The sequence below is a fragment of the Callospermophilus lateralis genome, chromosome 4, assembly GCF_048772815.1.
Source record: "Callospermophilus lateralis isolate mCalLat2 chromosome 4, mCalLat2.hap1, whole genome shotgun sequence".
NCBI classification, from domain to species: domain Eukaryota; kingdom Metazoa; phylum Chordata; class Mammalia; order Rodentia; family Sciuridae; genus Callospermophilus; species Callospermophilus lateralis.
The window spans coordinates 70,696,751-70,710,260 of record NC_135308.1 but is presented as its reverse complement, the minus strand read 5'-3'; the positions used below and the strand labels follow the sequence as shown (position 1 = coordinate 70,710,260).

Here is a 13,510-nt window from a genome sequence, read left to right as displayed (position 1 = left end):
GGTGCCTCCCTCAGAGACAGTGAGTGCAGGGCAGTGGCCAGGGCCACTTTTGTGCTGTGCTGAGGTGCTTCTTTCCCCGAAGGTCCTGTGGGAACAGTGCCAGCTCCTGAAGAGTGCCTCCGTGTTTGCCCGCTGCCACCCTCTGGTGGACCCTGAGCCTTTCGTGGCCCTGTGTGAGAAGACTTTGTGCACATGTACTCAGGGAACGGAGTGCCCATGCCCTGCCTTCCTGGAGTATGCCCGGACCTGTGCCCAGGAGGGCATGGTGCTGTATGGCTGGACTGACCACAGTGCATGCCGTGAGTTGCCACCCCTCACCTCCCCCTTTGATGGGCATGTGCTGTGTCTGTCCTGGGTAGTGGCCCTCAGGAAGCTTTGTGTCATGATGTGGACCTGCCCCCCAGCACACTCAGCCAGTGCCCCAAAAGCCACAGGTGGCTGAACCCATATTCTGAATGGCTCCTGCTGTCTGCCACCTGGTCTTGTGAGTGCTGGCCCAAAGGGGAGTCCCCTCCCTCACAGGCGGAACTGAGGCTGGACAGGGCCCCCCTAGGTCTGGTGTCTTGTCAGCTCTGTTCCACGCCATGCCTCCCTCCGCACCCCTTGACTCCCCTCAGGAAATCCATCCCCTGGACTCATGAAATGTTCTCCACTTCAGACCCAAATCCCAGCAGTTTCAGTTTCAGGGTTGGTCTGCATATCTGCCTGTCTGAACTGAGGAGGAGCAGGGAGTTGGCCAAGCTGTCCATCTCTGAGAGACCAGAGTGTTCTACTGAAGTCCTTCCCTTGTGTGAACTCAGCTTCTCTGCCTCTGGGCACGATGTGCGCCATTCCTTCTACCCCCACCTATGACAACTGTGTTTGTCCTCTTCTAAACTCATCAGATCCCCACTGGTCACCATCCCCGAATTATTATGATTAACTGGGGGCTTCTCTGGCCACCTTACAAGAAGGCTTCTCTACTCAGACTGACCAAATTTTGTGCAGATTTACAACTGGTCAGTGATAATTATACAGAGGATCTAACCAACATTACTCTGCACACATGTGTTACAGTGTGTGGCATATGGCTTTGAAGTTAGTTTTCATTTTTGCTGTGGGGTGTGAGAAGTGGAAACTAGCCCTTGGCTTCTCCTCTGGATTGTGGAGTGGCTATTTTCTTAGGTCTTTGAAGGTTGGGTGGAGATGATACCTAGTGGATCTTGGAGAAGGGGCTTGGGCAATTATTTGTGGAAGAGCCAGTTTTGTCCATAAGGAACTGAATTCAGGGGGAAGGACAGAGACATACTTAGGTGATAGGCTTCCGTAGGCAGCCTTCCAGCAAGGAAAATAATTATAGAACAAGTCACCATGCAGGCCAAGTGGATGGGATGTGAGTGGCGTGTGCCCTGTGCGTGCGTGTGTGTGTGTATGTGTGCGCACGCGTGTGTGTGGATTTGAATGGGGCCAATTTCATGGGGAAGAGGGTCTTTTGGAGGAAGATGTGATGGGGGACACCATTAGCTCCCTACTGGTTCCCAGAGGCCACTCCTTTTTAGCCCAGAGAAGTTTGTGTCACCCTGATAATGTTTTAGGTAAAGGGGACACAGCATAGAGGAGCAAAAGAATGCCAAGTTGTTTCTCAAGGACAGATGACCAAGGGGAAGGGATTGTGGTCCCAGGTGCCCCCAGTGAGTCTTAGTTGGGGTCTCCCAAGGTGGGAGAGGTGACTTCAGAGGGACACATGGACTGGTGGGGCCAAGATGATCCCTGGAGCCCTGAAGACAGAGCAAGCTGTCAGAGGTTTGAAGGAGGCTGGGCTGGGGGCATGGCTTGGAGATGCGGCACTGCTGGAGAGCTGCTCTGGGGAGACTCCTTTGATTTCCTTTTCAGGCCCAGCATGCCCTGCTGGCATGGAATATAAGGACTGTGTGTCCCCTTGCCCCAGAACCTGCCAGAGCCTGCACATCAATGAAGTGTGTCAGGAGAAATGTGTGGATGGCTGCAGCTGCCCTGGTAATAAACTTCCCACTTTATTTACAAATCCAAGACCTTGCCAGTGCCCTTGGCTTTGGAAAGGGAGATGAAGGCCACTTGTGTTTGTTCCTCAATCCTGAAATCAGAGGCCTTTTATTTAGTCTTTCAAAGTCTCTGTAGAGAGTGATCAGGATTGAGCTGGGCTTTATTTTTAATTTATGTTTTCCTGTTTTACTATATCCATGAAGGCACTGTGTCTAGGGAAACGGGAGGATGGTCTGGGTCCCAACAGTGACTTTGTTTGGGGAGCTCGTGCCCCATCTGAACTATGGTTTTGTTTTCTCTGTTTGGGGCCGGGGAACCAGTCTGGGAGAAAGGTTTGTAAACTGTTTGCTGGGTTTGCCGTGTGAGCTTAGCTGAAAAAGGGCTTTGCTCTAGAAAGTCCATCCAGGGGACCCTCTGTGAGCTTTGGTCACAAGCCCTGTTTAATTACAGAAAGAGAGTCCTGTGTGTTTCAACTCATGACTTCTCCACTGGAAGACCTTGAACAAAACTCTTGACTCCATTTCTCCGTCTGGGCAGTGGTGATGAATAATGTTCCCCTCTGTCACCCCTCATCACACAAGTCCTTGGCGCTTTCTTGAAAAAGCCCTAAGCCTAGATCCCTGACTTCCCTTCTGGTTGACCTTGAGCAAACCCTTTTCTCCCATTCCTTCGTCTGTACAAGGGAGATGAATAATCTCTCTCCCTCACATTGCATCAATATGAGGGATAAACATCGGGTTCTTTGAGTTTCCTGGGAGAAGCCCGAAGCTGGTGATCACTCCTGGGGATTCTATAGTTGTGAGATGAGTACTAATGATGAAATGTTGAGACCTCTACCTTGATGCCCTTGAACCCAGAGGGACAGCTCCTTGATGAAGGCCGCTGCGTGGAGAGCGCCCAGTGTTCCTGCGTGCATTCCGGGAAGCGGTACCCTCCAGGCGCCTCCCTCACTCGAGACTGCAACACCTGGTAACGGTGCAGCACAGTGTGGTCTGGAGAGCTGCCCAGGGGCTTTGGGAGAAGAAGCTGGGGGAAGGAGGGTCAGTGGCGGGGAGACCAGGAGCTGGCCTGGGCTGGCCTGGAGAGTGATGGTGGGGCTGGGAACAGGTGTGGCAGGCAGTGCTGGGGTGCGGGATTATAGTACCTCTATGCATAGATGGTGGGGAGGTCACAGGAAAGGGTCCTTTACACACAGTCACCGTCTCCCCCTCCATCCTCCCTCCCAGAAGATGGGCTACACAGCAACCCCCAGGCAGAAGGCAGCTCCTTCTCTCCTTGAAATCTTTGATCTTCTGGGTGGTAGGAGGCAACAGAGTCAAATGGAGACTCACGTAGGTCTGCCCTGGCTTCTGCTGTCTGCCAGGCCCAATTGAGGTGCCTTTCTCTCTGCTTAGCTCAAGTCCTCTCCTTAAGAACATCTCTGGTCCTCTCTGGGCAGCTCTACCTGTCCCCAACACACCAAGGAAAATACCTCCTTATTCCATCTCAGGCCTCTGTCCTCTGCTGTCTTTCTTGAGTGGCAGCCTCTGGTACTGACTGGGACTTCCTGAAGGCCAGCCATGGTGCTGGGCTTACCTCTCAGCAGCTCTTCCACCTGCTGGGTGGGGGGCAGGAATTGGACTCCTAGTACCTGAGCAGATTTTCAGGGACATTAGATACCCTAGGTTTTCTCTCTTCTTTTTTTTTCTTTTCTGTCAGGGTTTCTTCCCTTGTCAACATCTCCAAGCTTCCTCTGTGACCAAAGCTCCATCCTCTACGACTTTCCCAAAGACTCCTCTAGCGCTGCTCCCTTCTCCCAGAGCTTCTCTGGAGGGCTGTGATATCTGTGGGGAGCTCAAGTTGACCTTAGCTTGGCTGAACTACCCATGACCTGGGTTTCTTTCCCTGACAGCATTTGCCGAAACAGCCTGTGGATCTGCAGCAATGAAGAATGCCCAGGTAGGTGACCTGCTTGCTGCTCCTTCCCTCCCTTCTCTTGATGGAGAGGTGTGTCCTCTCTTGCAGGAAGGGCCACCTCAAGGTGTGGAGAAGTTGACTCTTCAGCAGAAAATGGTGACAGCCCCCTGATCACAGCTCAGGTTTCAGATACCAGCTGTGCTGAATATAGGAGAGGAGGGGAGCTCTTCTCCAGCTGAAAAGGGAGGCCACACCGGGCTCAGGTGCTTTGTTCTTTCCTGTCACCTGTTCACTCAAAGGATTAAGACCTGTGAAGTCTTGACTGCTGAGTTCTTTGGAAAACTAAGAGGAAGAAGGTGCTGATAACCCTTTAGGCTTGAAGTTGAGAGTCTTACTGGAATTTTCTGGAATGCTTGATATGCAAACCATAGCATGGTGCACGAGCTAGGAGAACCAGGTGACCTAATGATTCCTCCAAACCCGTCCCTGCCCTGGAAAATCTGCTTAGGAAAAATTGTTTTATAATCTCTGCCTTTTGCATTCTCCTCTGTTTGGCATCTGCTCTGTTCTGTTTACTGCAAACTTTGTCCATTCAAAGCTCCCGACCTGCCTCACTCCAGTGACCCTAGGTCTCCCCGCTTGAACTTATTCACATGATGTTTTTGAGGTGCTGGACAGCGTACTAAGCACTTTACAGGTATTACTTTATTGTTACCTGTGGGATTGGTACAGTTTGTTCTTATCTTGCAAAAAGGAGGTTAAGTAACTTGCCCAAAGTTACATACCTACCTAGAGGCAGAGTCAGGACTCAGACTCACAACTGCCTGGATTCTACCTTTGCCCTTCCCTTTTCTCTTCCTGATCCTAGATTTTGGACCAGGGTGATCTTGGATATCAGGGATCATATTTGAGGTCTTTGGATTTTTGAGGTCTTTAGAATCACTCAGTTCCTTCTTTAGTGCCCTTCACATTGAGAAAATTGTGGAACTAGATGCGAGGTGGGCACTAGGGTTAGGTCCACCAGTCTAGCTAGGTTAACCAGGTTATCCTTTGTGTAATCCTTGAAGAAAGCAGTAAGTACAAGAGATTGCTGTTGATACCTGTGCTCCATTTAACATAAGAGCACCCCATGAAAGACCCAAGGAACCTTTGACAGACATATAAAGTTGCTGCAACCAATCTGTGAAAAACTTCTAATATCTACATAATACACATTCATTATATAAGATCTGTGAGCCACAGTTGGTGGAATTGGAAATTCAGCTTGTCATGTTTTTTTTTTTTTTTTTTTTTTTCTTCAGGTGGAATACGAATTTACAAAGTCTTAGGACTAGGTTACTTCAGGGAGGCCTTCCATCCATCCATTCTCCAATCACCCCCTCTGTGCATGATGGTCTGGTCTGGGTAGACAATACGATGCTCTGATAGTCAATTCAAAATCTAGAGAATAGCTTTGCTTAGGATGCAAGACATTCTCTTGATGCCTGGATGTGCAGGTAGCCCCATCCAGCTCTGGTCTACTGAGTGGTTTGATATTTTGCCAACAAAGCCACTGAGCTCTTTTCTCATTCTCATTTCCCCACTCTGCCCTTCCTTCTCTGGTTCTGAAGTTTAATTGGTTGTTGCCTCCAAGTCCTTTTCTGCCCAGGTTCCCAGGCTTGTAAGGACGCTTTCCCATGATTCTGCTGGCTGTGGGACTGTCTTATACTCCTCAGGTGAAGATTGCAGGAAGAGTTTCTCATAAGAAGAGTGGACTGGGAGGTTCTGGAAGGGCATATGCTCAGCTCTCCTAGTAAAGCAAAGAACATGCCAAGGCTTCTCTGCAGAATTTGGAGGAGTAAATATTGTAAATCTTAGAAATAGAGAACTGGGTTTTGATTCTCTGAAATAAGATGAGAGCATGTTGACTATCAATTGCTGTGCAACTTTCCCTCACAGTTTCTGAATACCAGGAATCCAAGTCTGACTCTGTGTGTCTCTGACCCGTGATCTCTCATGAAATTGCAGCCAAATAGCTATTGACTGGGGCTGTGGTCTTATCTGAAGGCTTGGCAGGGGAGTGAGGGGGATTGCTTTGAAGCTTATTTATGTGCATTCATTTTATTCTGCTATAACAGAATACCACAGACTGTGTAATTTACAAGAAACAGAACTTTATTTGGTTCATGATTTTGGAGGCTGGAAGTCTAAAAACATAGTATTTGCATCTGTTATAGATCCTTGTGGTGCTTCATTCTATGTGGAAGGCAGAAGGGCCGAGAGGGTGTGAGTGAGAGAACACCAGGGGCCCAACTTGCTTTATAACGACCCACTGCTGATACATAATCCACTCCTATTGTAGTGACATTAGTTCATTCATGAGGGCACAGCCCTCCTGGCCTAATCAGCTCTCACAGGTCTCACCTCCCAACACTGTTGCATTGAGGACTAAGTATCCAAAACGTGAACTTTGGGAAACATGCAAAACACAGCAGTGGGCTTGCATCCTCACCGTGTGGCCCTCTCCCTGTGACTGCCTCACAACATGACAGATGGCTTCCCCTGGGGAGAGTGACTTCAGAGAGAGGGGGTGGGGAGAAACCAGAACAGGCACCATGGTCTTTAAAAACAAAATTTTGAACTGGCATCTATCACATCTGCTGCATTATATTCACTAGAAATAAGTCAACACGTCCAGTCTATGTATAGGCGGAGAGAAGTCGTGCACCATGAAGAACTCCTTTTGAGGCTACCAAGCACAGAGAGCGTTGGCATGGGTAGTGAGAGGGAGAAGAAGGTCTCAGGAGGGCAGAAGTCTGTGCTGGGGCAGGGCTGGGGCTTCCTGTGACTCATTCTCTTGATGCCTAGATGTGCAGGTAGCCCCATCCAGCTCTGGTCTACTGAGTTCCTTCAAGCCAGGCAGACTTGTACCGCTCCCTGCATTCCTCTGCTTGTGGGTGAGAGGTCGAGCCAACCACAGGAAAAACTATGGTGCATTAGTCAGCCTGGCATTACAGATGACTAAATATGGGACCCAGGTAACTTGTGAAGTAGAGAAGTTTATTTTGGCTCATGATTCTGGAGGTTCAAGTCCAAGATTGGGGTAGCTCCATTTATTTAGGCCTCTGGTGATGACAGTCTCTCATAGCTGTTACCTCTGGATCCAGGAAGTGGACGGAGAGAGACTGAGAGGATGGGGTTCTGCTATCCCCTTCAAGACCACGCTCCCAGTGATGTAACTTCCTCTCACTAGAGCCCACCTCCTTAGGTTCCACCAACTCCCCAAAATGCCACTCTGGGGATCAAACATTTAACACATGGGCCTTTGAGGGACACTTAACATGCAAACCGTGGCATGTGGTTTCCCCAAGTCTGCAGACTTTCCTTTCTGTAACCCTGAGAACTATAAAAGTTTGGTTGCAGATAATGGAGGCAGAGCATGCCTGTAAATAGGGACTGTTCCTCAAATGAATCAAGCCCTTGTTATAGAATCTCAAGCTCCTATTAGGGAGTGTGGAAGGTACTTTTCTAGAGGAAGGAAGGGGCCAGTAGAGGGCTTTTCATTTGTATCCAAAGTCCTGACCATGTAAAAGTGCCCTAGAATGGGAGCTGAGAGCACAGACTTGGGATGTAGGTGGTTTGGTTGGAATTCCAGTTCTACCACTTACTAGCTGGGTGATTTTTGGTCAGCTACTTAATGATTCACAGCCTCAGTTTCCCTGTCTGTCAAATGAGGATGATAAGAGCAACTTTACCCCAAGGCCGTTGTGAGGCTGTTATTACTTGACATCCAACAAGTACCCCGTCAATGCTAATGAGCCATTAGCATTTTCCCAGAGCACAGAGGCAGCAGTTTCTTTAAGCAGGGGTGAGAAGGGCAGAGACATAGATGAAGGTACAAAGAAGGTGCCATAGAAGGGTGGGGGTGAGGTGGGAGTGTAGCTGGGCAGGTGGTACAGGAGGGTAGAGAGACCTCTTTGGGGAGGGGAGGAATTAGCGTACTCTATTACTCAGGTTCAAGGTAATTTGATGGATTCTATCCCAGCCCTGAAGTTCAATCTTGGAATTCAAGGTCAGTCTGTTCCTAAGTTTCTAAGAAGGAAAATAAGCACCTCATTCCTGGACAACAGAGACAGCCATGAATAAACTAGGGTGGATGAGCTCCCTTAGGAGGGTATATTCCTGGGTGCCTGGGCTCCTCTGGGGTTTTGGAGTCTCTGAGTTCCTAGAAAGCTTCCAGGGTCTCTCCCAGCCCTTGTTGGGGGTCTCTGGAGTTACATCAGAGTTCCTTCAAGCCAGGTAGTACATCTTTTTTCATAGCTAAGGTTTTCTTCCATATAACTTATATGTTGCCCCTATGCTTTTTGACAAATTTCCACACATGCCCAGAATCAGAATGACATCAGGCTTGGCCTAAAGAAATCAAGTGTGCAGAAAGTACAGGAGCCAGTGCACCAAGCACTGTTGAGTGGTGTCAAGTGCTTAGGGGTCTGGATCCAGGTAGACAGCCCATGTTAGCTAGCTTTCCATCACTGTGATGAAACACCCGAGACAAAAAAAAAAAAAAAAAAGAGGAAAGATTTATTTTGGCTCATAGTTTTTGAAGTTTCATTCTATGGGTGGCTGGTTATGTATCGTGGTGGAAGCACATGGTGGAGGAAAGCTGCTCAGCTGGTGACACCCAGGAACTGGGGAGGGGTCAGGAACGAGATATAGTCCAGCGATGAGATATAGTCCTCAAGGGCATGCCCGCAGTGACCTGCTTCCTCCAGCTGGGTCTTACCTCCTTGAATTATAAAGTCTTCAATGGGATAACCCACCCATGTGGTTAGCACCTTCATGATCCAACCACTTCCCAAAGCCTCACCTCTGAACACCACTGCGATGGGAACTGAGAATTCAATATGTGAGCGTTTGGGGAATATTCCAGATACAAACTATAACACTGTCCATGTTCAAATCACTCTTTGACCACTTTGCAATCTTGGGTTAATTTAACTTCTGTGTTCTTCAGTTTCCTTATTTGTGAACTGTAGGTAATAATGACCACCTCAAAGGAGCAGCCAACAGATGGTTCCCACAGAGCACTTAGAGATGCATTTTCACATTTGGTGGAGATGTTATAGTGTTTTATGGGCAGGCTTCTGTGAACTCTGATGTCTGGAGGAAGTCTGAGTTGATTTGCTAAAGGCCTGTGGCTGACATTTCTGCAGGGAAGGCTGCAGGCAGCGAGCAAAAGCCACCCCAGCAGAGCAGCCTGTGCAGGGCTTGCTCGCTGCAGACAAGGGGTTTGTCTGAAAGAGGTGATGTTCTTCCATCAGAAAAGAGGTTTCCTTCCCTCCCCCATTTTTTTTAAATTTTAGAGGATCTTTATTCATGTGGGAGTAGATCTGCATTAACTTCAGGATGCTCTACTTTTGTGTGCTATTTTTATTTATTTATTTTTATTTGTTCTAATTAGTTATACATGACAGTAGAATGCACTTTGATACATCATGCATAAATGGGAGTATAATTTCTCATTCTTCTGGTTGTACATGAGGTAGAATCCCACTGGTCATATAGTTATATATGTACATATATTGTCCAATTCATTCTACCATCCTTCCTACACCCATACCCCCTCCCCTCCCTTTACTCCCCTCTACCTAATCCAAAGTAACTCTGTCTGCTCCCACGCCCCGACTTACTGTGAATTAGCATCCACATATCAGAGAAAACATTTGGCTTTTGGTTTTTTTTTTTTTTTTTTTTTGTGGCTTATTTCACTTAGCACACTATTCTCCAGCTCCATCCATTTACCAGCAAATGACATAATTTCATTCTTCCTTGTGGCTGAGTAATACTCCAGATTTTCTTTATCCATTCATCTGTTGAAGGGCACCTAGGTTGGTTCCATAGTTTAGCTATTGTGAGTTGAGCTGCTATAAACATTGATGTGGCTACATCACTATAATGTGCTGATTTTAAGTCCTTTGGGTACTTACTGAGAAGTGGGATAGCTGGGTCAAATGGTGATTCCATTCCAAGTTTTCTGAGAAATCTTCATACACTTTCCATAGTGGTTGCACCAATTTGTAGTCGCACCAGCAACGTATGAGTGTACCTTCTTCCCCACATCCTCACCAACATTTATTGTTGCTTGTGTTCTTGTTAATTGCCATACTAAGGTGAAATGAAACCTTAGAGTAGTTTTTGAGAGTAGTTTTGATTTGTATTTCTCTAAAAATCATGTGCCTTCATTCATTCACCAAACTTGTAGTGCCCACTTTTCTGTCTAATGATGGTCGGCTGATTGTCCAGGGCTGCTTTTTGCTGCCTGCTTGCTAATATCCTAGGTGTCCTCTTCCAGGCAGAAGAGGGGTGAGCCTGGGCAGATGTCCCAGCTCCTGTGGCCAACTGCTACCCGGCAACTCACCCATCCGTTTCCCTGGGTTTCCTGTGTTTGCAGTCCTGTTCCTCAATTGTACCAAGGAGATAACCTGAATATGACATTTAGACTTTTCGAACAGAAACAAACCAGTGGGGTCAGATCAGGAAATCAGATGGAGGATTAGATTTTAGCCCTGAAAGTTTTGCTCTTGAATATTTGCACATTTTCTCACTGACCCTTCTTTTCCTGGGCATTGTCAAAGATAATGGAAGTCCAGTTTCTTACTCAGATAAGAGTACTCTAGAGAAAACAGAGAAAGGCTGGGGAAAGAGTTCCCACCCATTTCATTGCAGCAGGGTCAAGACATTTGACATAAATGATTATGTGGCTCTGTTTGTCCAGCAATGGTGTTTTCTGAAAACCAGTCGTTTAAAAAGGTTTTCCTGTGACATTGCTGGATTTGAAATTCCAGGACATTTACAATGAGCTGGGGTGGCCTCTGACCCTATCTTGTTGCCTGTTCTCTGATTTCCATGAACAGTCACCTCTCATGCTTGCCCTTTTGTGAGGGCAGTGAGTGGGGAGGTGATATCAGGTGAACGATCTGGGACCTCCTTGTTTTCTTCTCCCGTCATTTGGCCTGGTGTGCCCTCCTGTCCATGCCATCCTGGAAGGAGTCAGTGGCCCTGAGGACTAGGCCTAGGGATACTTACCAGTAACGTGGGGCTTCTCACCTGCCCTCTGCCTTCAGTACAGACTCAAGGCAGAACCACAATTGATCCAAAGCTGTGAAGTCTAGCCTGTCCCTTGACTGTGCCTATCAGTGAAATATGGGCATATAGTAGCAGGCAGTGGGGTCCTCTGGTACTTGGCTTTATTTATTTTTTAAAAAATGATTTTAGAATAAAAATAGTTTTATAGAGTACTTTAAATTGTTACTCCATGCTTTTCTTCTTATTGGAAGTTTTTAATCAACCATTCATAATTTGACCAAAGAACGAGATATTTTGTAAATGTGTCACAGACACATGGAACAGAACCCTACTTTTTTGTAGAGGACTTAAATCTGAATAATTACAAGTTTTTCAGTAAATCTCCGCATAGTTTTCTGGTAATTTTACAAAAATAAGCCCATCCCTTTCAGCTTAGCTATGATTTCACTTATCTTGTTGCCTGGAATGAGCATCATGGTTTGGCACAACCTCAGAAGACCCCCTGCCTCCCAGGCAAGTGTCGCTCTTCAAGTGTCACCCTCTTCTTGCACTGAGAAGCTGAACCTCAGGACTGCCTTCTCATAGAAAAATTCTTCCTCTGCATTCTGGTTGCTCCATCTCTGTTTTGGAATTGATTTTTCCTGCTTCCACACATGTCTTGCTAGTCAGCAGGTAGAAGGGACACCTCCCACACGGCTGGTTAGTTTTGCATGACTCTCCTCGTCTTTCTGAAGCGGCTGGTGTATGGGAGAGCAGTCTGTGGAGAGAGGTGGATGAATCTTTCACTTAGTAGAAAGCCCAAAGGCTGGGTGGTGTCAGTTTTAAAAGCTTGTCCAGCTGTTTAACCCTGATCTATTCACGGTTCTTCTCATAGAAGCTTAAAATCAACTCTCTAATTTGTTCAGCACACTGGATGGACATCCTTTCTTCCAGTTAAATTTAAAAGACTTATGAAACCAAAAAAATCTCATCTTCATCTGCATCGTCATTTCTGTGTCTGAAACATTCTTAATCACATTCCCAATGCGGTTCTGGCCAATTAAGAGGTCTGTCAGTTCTGCAGTGTTCATAGGAGGCTTTGGGTAAAGCCTTTGGAAAAGCCGCAGTAATTGCTTCATTTCATCACAATCATTATCTGAGATGGAACGAGCTTTACTTCCTTGCCAGTGGTCTTGTCGATTTCATTCTCTTCTTTGTCACTGTCCCCATCATCTTCGTCCTCATCCTGGATTTCATCTTCCTCTCCTTGTGGTGCTGGAGGCTCTGGGGCCCACTCCCACTGCCCACCCTTCCTGGTACTCATCTTTGATAGGTGAGCAGCTGGAGTCTCCCTGTGCCCTTTGGGAACCTCCTGGCTGTGTGACAGAGCCCCACGTCAGCCCTGAGAGATGGGACCATGTGGCGTTGGCTGCACATCCCTCTGGGGGGACTTCGGTGTTAGGCTTGGCAGAGGCGGTGGGGACCCAGCACTGATCAGGAGTGGTGGGGTGGGAAGGACGCCCTCCTTTCTTTTCTGTAGAGTAGATGGCAAAGTTGAGGGACGATGGAGAAATGCACAGAGAGAGGTTGGCAAGACACCCAGATGCCCGATTTAGCTTTGGTTTATCTGTTGTGGGTCCTGAAGATGGGGTTGATCCAAGCCAGGGCAGAGACTTTGGCAGAAATGCTTGAACATCCCCCAGGATGTGTGGGGCCTGAACTGTGGCCCCCCAAGGAGTTGGAGAGGCATTTGGTTGGGGGGGGCATCAAGGGCCCTGATTCTCAGATGATGAAGGGGAGTTCTAGTCCCCCCCACACAGATGTGTCAGCCTGGGCTCCGAGCTGGCCTTGCAGAGGTCAGCCCTGACAGGGCAGTGGTGAGATCATGATAGTCTTCTGCCTGGACCCCCCCCTCCCCCGCCATTGGCCCCAATTGAAGTCACAGCATGGCCGTGCCTCTGAGGTGGCCTCAGAACCGCCCAGAGCTGCTCCTCTGCTGAGGCGCAGATAGAGACCAGGGCTGGCTACTGCTAAGCCCTGAGACAGCTCCACCTCCCTCCTCTCCCTGCCTCTGGCTGCCTATGCTGCCTCCTGGCCTTCAGGACTCTCCTGGGTGGGGCTGTGTCTCTGAGCCCCCCACATGCCAGTGCACAGAGCAGTTGGACAGCCTCCTGTGGCCAGGCACCGTGTGGGCTTCCAGGCTGCCTTCTGCAGTGCTGTGACACTGACCTGGGAGATGCTCTGAACCTGGGGCAGCAGGCCCAGAAAGAAATAGAGGCGGCAAGAGCTGAGAGTCAGGAGCCCTGGCTTCTGGCCCTGGCTCGGCCGCTGACTGTGCACAGCTTTGTCACCTCCCTTAGTTTCTTCATCTGCAAAAGGAGAAATTGAACTGAATGACCCAGCTTTGACATCCTACCATTAGGGAGTGGGGACTGACTTAGAGCCTCTGCTAGAATCTGGCTTTAGACTGGCGTGGGGCAAGGACACCTCTGGAGTTCTGGGGAGCGGGGCACCCTGTTTGTATATGTGTGCCACCTTTTCCACCCTGGGGGCTTCCCTAACCCCCGCT

General features: G+C 48.2%; 1 protein-coding gene and 1 pseudogene across 1 annotated transcript in view; one reads left to right on the top strand and one right to left on the bottom strand.

Annotated features, from left to right (window-relative positions):
* Vwf (von Willebrand factor) overlaps window positions 1-13,510 on the top strand; it is a 154,531-nt gene that overhangs the window by 31,266 nt on the left and 109,755 nt on the right. The window contains exons 7-10 of the mRNA XM_076854040.1: window positions 83-299; window positions 1,873-1,995; window positions 2,859-2,970; window positions 3,893-3,939. Of these exons, the coding sequence (XP_076710155.1) occupies window positions 83-299; window positions 1,873-1,995; window positions 2,859-2,970; window positions 3,893-3,939 (499 nt within the window). The remainder of the gene's footprint in view (window positions 1-82; window positions 300-1,872; window positions 1,996-2,858; window positions 2,971-3,892; window positions 3,940-13,510) is intronic.
* Window positions 11,490-12,265, bottom strand: LOC143397321 (BRCA2 and CDKN1A-interacting protein pseudogene; annotated as a pseudogene).